The sequence below is a fragment of the Aedes aegypti genome, unplaced genomic scaffold (assembly GCF_002204515.2).
Source record: "Aedes aegypti strain LVP_AGWG unplaced genomic scaffold, AaegL5.0 Primary Assembly AGWG_AaegL5_hic_scaff_2261_PBJ_arrow, whole genome shotgun sequence".
Taxonomy (NCBI): Eukaryota; Metazoa; Arthropoda; class Insecta; order Diptera; family Culicidae; genus Aedes; species Aedes aegypti.
This window is the reverse complement of record NW_018735775.1, coordinates 3,827-6,656: the sequence shown is the minus strand read 5'-3', so window position 1 is coordinate 6,656 and position 2,830 is coordinate 3,827. Positions and strand designations below refer to the sequence as shown.

The following is a 2,830-nucleotide window of genomic DNA, read 5'->3' as shown; positions in this document are numbered from 1 at the left end:
AAAAAAAAAAAACGCTTCGTGAACGTTTGTTTCTCAAGTCCACTCAAACTCAACCACAAAATGTCTGGCCGCGGCAAAGGAGGCAAAGTTAAGGGAAAGGCAAAGTCCCGTTCCAACCGCGCTGGATTGCAGTTCCCAGTCGGTCGTATTCACCGTCTGCTCCGGAAGGGCAACTATGCCGAGCGTGTCGGTGCCGGCGCTCCAGTCTACTTGGCTGCCGTTATGGAATATCTGGCCGCTGAAGTGCTCGAATTGGCAGGAAACGCTGCCCGTGACAACAAGAAGACCAGAATCATTCCCCGTCATCTGCAGTTGGCCATCCGCAACGACGAAGAATTGAACAAGCTGCTGTCCGGTGTTACCATCGCCCAAGGTGGTGTTCTGCCCAACATTCAGGCTGTCTTGCTGCCGAAGAAAACCGAAAAGAAGGCATAAGTTACACTGCGTGCATCAAACCAAAAACCGTCCTTTTCAGGACGACAATATCCAGTCCACCGCTAGAGAGTTGTTGTTGAAATATTGCAGATTTATCTAATTTAGCCACAGAGAGGATCGATGAAGAGATATCGGCCATATTATGACCATTTCTGAATCAATTCCTAGATTCCGCGGGGGGAAACGTTTGGGCTTCTTAAATGTTCTGTTCGGGATACCTCGAACTTTCGATTTTTGGAGTTCAATTTGCCGAAACAGAAACATAAAACATTGAAACAGCCAGCCCTGCGTGAGCTGTTCCTGAAGAGAGAGGAGGGTAAACTGTTCATCCAGTTCCTGCCCCATTTTCTACTATCTACTGCTTGACAATAGAAGAGTTGATGAAGCAGGTAGTATTTAAAAAAACTTATATTATTTATTCGAGGAAAGGCTATATCAGGAGCTCCTAATATTAAAGGAATCAATCAATTTCCAAACCCCACAATTATCAATTATAACTATCATAGGGGTGTGTTTCAAAGTAAACAAGCCAAAGATTACGTTTCAATCATACGGTCAAACTTTCAATGTTGGATGTTCGAGTTGTCTAGTTTGTAGCAACAAGGGGAGGCGAGCTGGGAAAGCTTCTGCATCCGGAAAAGAGCATAAGAAGAAGGGGAAACATACGGCCGGTACCAGAGAATGAAGTCCGCGCTGGAGATGCACATTCAAAAGTGTGTGCAAAGCGAAGCATGAAGGGACAACTCGAGTTGTCGGTTGGTTGACGTACCTCCCTCATCAGTGTTGAGAGTATGATCGTTCGGTGGTAGGAGGAAGGTCAAGGGGCTTTAGGAAGTAATCGTTCCCCCAGGGGAACAAACAGTTTTAGGTACACTGAAGGGAAAATTGCTCACACAACTCTTTTAGGGAATGCTCTAGTGGCCCTGAAAAGGGCCGTTTTGTTGAGAATGGCAACTATAATGCAGACCGAATTTAAGCGCGTTCTCCACGGATACGGCGAGCCAGCTGGATGTCCTTGGGCATAATGGTGACACGCTTGGCGTGGATGGCGCAAAGGTTGGTATCTTCGAAAAGACCGACCAGATAGGCCTCGCTCGCTTCCTGCAGGGCCATGACAGCCGAGCTCTGGAAGCGCAGATCGGTCTTGAAGTCCTGGGCGATCTCACGAACCAGACGCTGGAATGGCAGCTTGCGGATCAGCAGCTCAGTCGACTTTTGGTAGCGACGGATTTCACGCAGAGCAACGGTTCCTGGCCGATAACGGTGAGGCTTCTTGACACCTCCGGTGGCTGGGGCGCTCTTGCGAGCGGCTTTGGTAGCCAGCTGCTTGCGAGGAGCTTTTCCTCCAGTAGACTTACGAGCAGTCTGCTTGGTACGGGCCATTGTGTTAGATGATGATTAATTTGCTTTCAATCCAAACGGATCAGTTGAAACGCAGCGACAGAATGAGGGTCAAAAAAACCAGGCAGTCCTCTTTTATATGCTCATATCGATGCAGGCAACCAATCGGAAGCCACGGAAGAATAGAAAAAGCAAGAGAGGAAAGAAGAACTCAACCCTCGAGTGGGTATAAAAGTGGCCGCTAGTGTTTGGCGCAGCCATCATCATCATCATCAGTTGCGTGATAGTTTTCGAGTGAATAAGACGTGCGAATCGGAAGCTAAAAGGAAAAGCGAAAAGGAGAGAGACCTATTTTCGACGGTGCCACCCGTCAGTGTGTGAAAGAGTGTTCAACCGCGATCGTGTTGCGATCACAGTGAGCGTTGGCATTTGCGTTGTGTGACAGCAAAAGGAAGAGAAGAAGCGAGCCGGAGTGATTCCGTCGGCGAGCTGCAGTGCAGCAGGGCGTTGCGGGGTGGGAAAAGAAAACAACAAAAACCGTGAAAAGTTGTGGTGGTCGTTCGAATTGATTTCGCCGACGTTTGGTAGTGCCTAAACGAATAGGATTTTGCGGTGCGTGGAAGGAGAAGAAGAATTCCTCTAGTGCGTGAGTGAAGACAATTGATTGTCTGGAGTTGTGATTGTGGGAGCTCGGCCTGTTGGCCATGGCGGCTGTAAATGCCGCTCCCCCTGGGGGGAATTCCGGTAACGGGAGAAGATTACCGGAATGGTTGGATCCGAACAGTAATCACGGACAATTAGTGGTGATGTCGATGGTGGCGAAAGACGGAGGAAAGTTCCCGGACAATCCGTTCGTTATCGGGCGGTCGCTGGAACATGCCGCCGGTGGAAAATTGGACGAGACGTACACCGAAAACAGAGGTTCGCGGTACGTGTTGAAAGTGCGAAGTGAAGCGAAAGTACAAAAGTTGATGCAGATGACGGAGCTGATTGATGGCACCAAGGTGGCGATTCAATTGCATCCGACGATGAATTTCGTCAAATGCGTTGTCAG

General features: G+C 48.9%; 2 protein-coding genes across 2 annotated transcripts; one reads left to right on the top strand and one right to left on the bottom strand.

The window, feature by feature from the left end:
• LOC110680976 (histone H2A) lies at positions 1-483 on the top strand. The gene has a single exon (XM_021856749.1). It carries the CDS (start codon positions 61-63, stop codon positions 433-435), a length of 375 nt encoding a protein of 124 aa, XP_021712441.1. The 5' UTR covers positions 1-60; the 3' UTR covers positions 436-483.
• An 869-nt stretch (positions 484-1,352) lies between these two features.
• LOC110680975 (histone H3) lies at positions 1,353-2,009 on the bottom strand. The gene has a single exon (XM_021856748.1). The coding sequence runs from the start codon at positions 1,816-1,818 to the stop codon at positions 1,408-1,410; it is 411 nt and encodes a 136-aa protein (XP_021712440.1). The 5' UTR covers positions 1,819-2,009; the 3' UTR covers positions 1,353-1,407.
• Between the last annotated feature and the right edge of the window lie 821 nt (positions 2,010-2,830).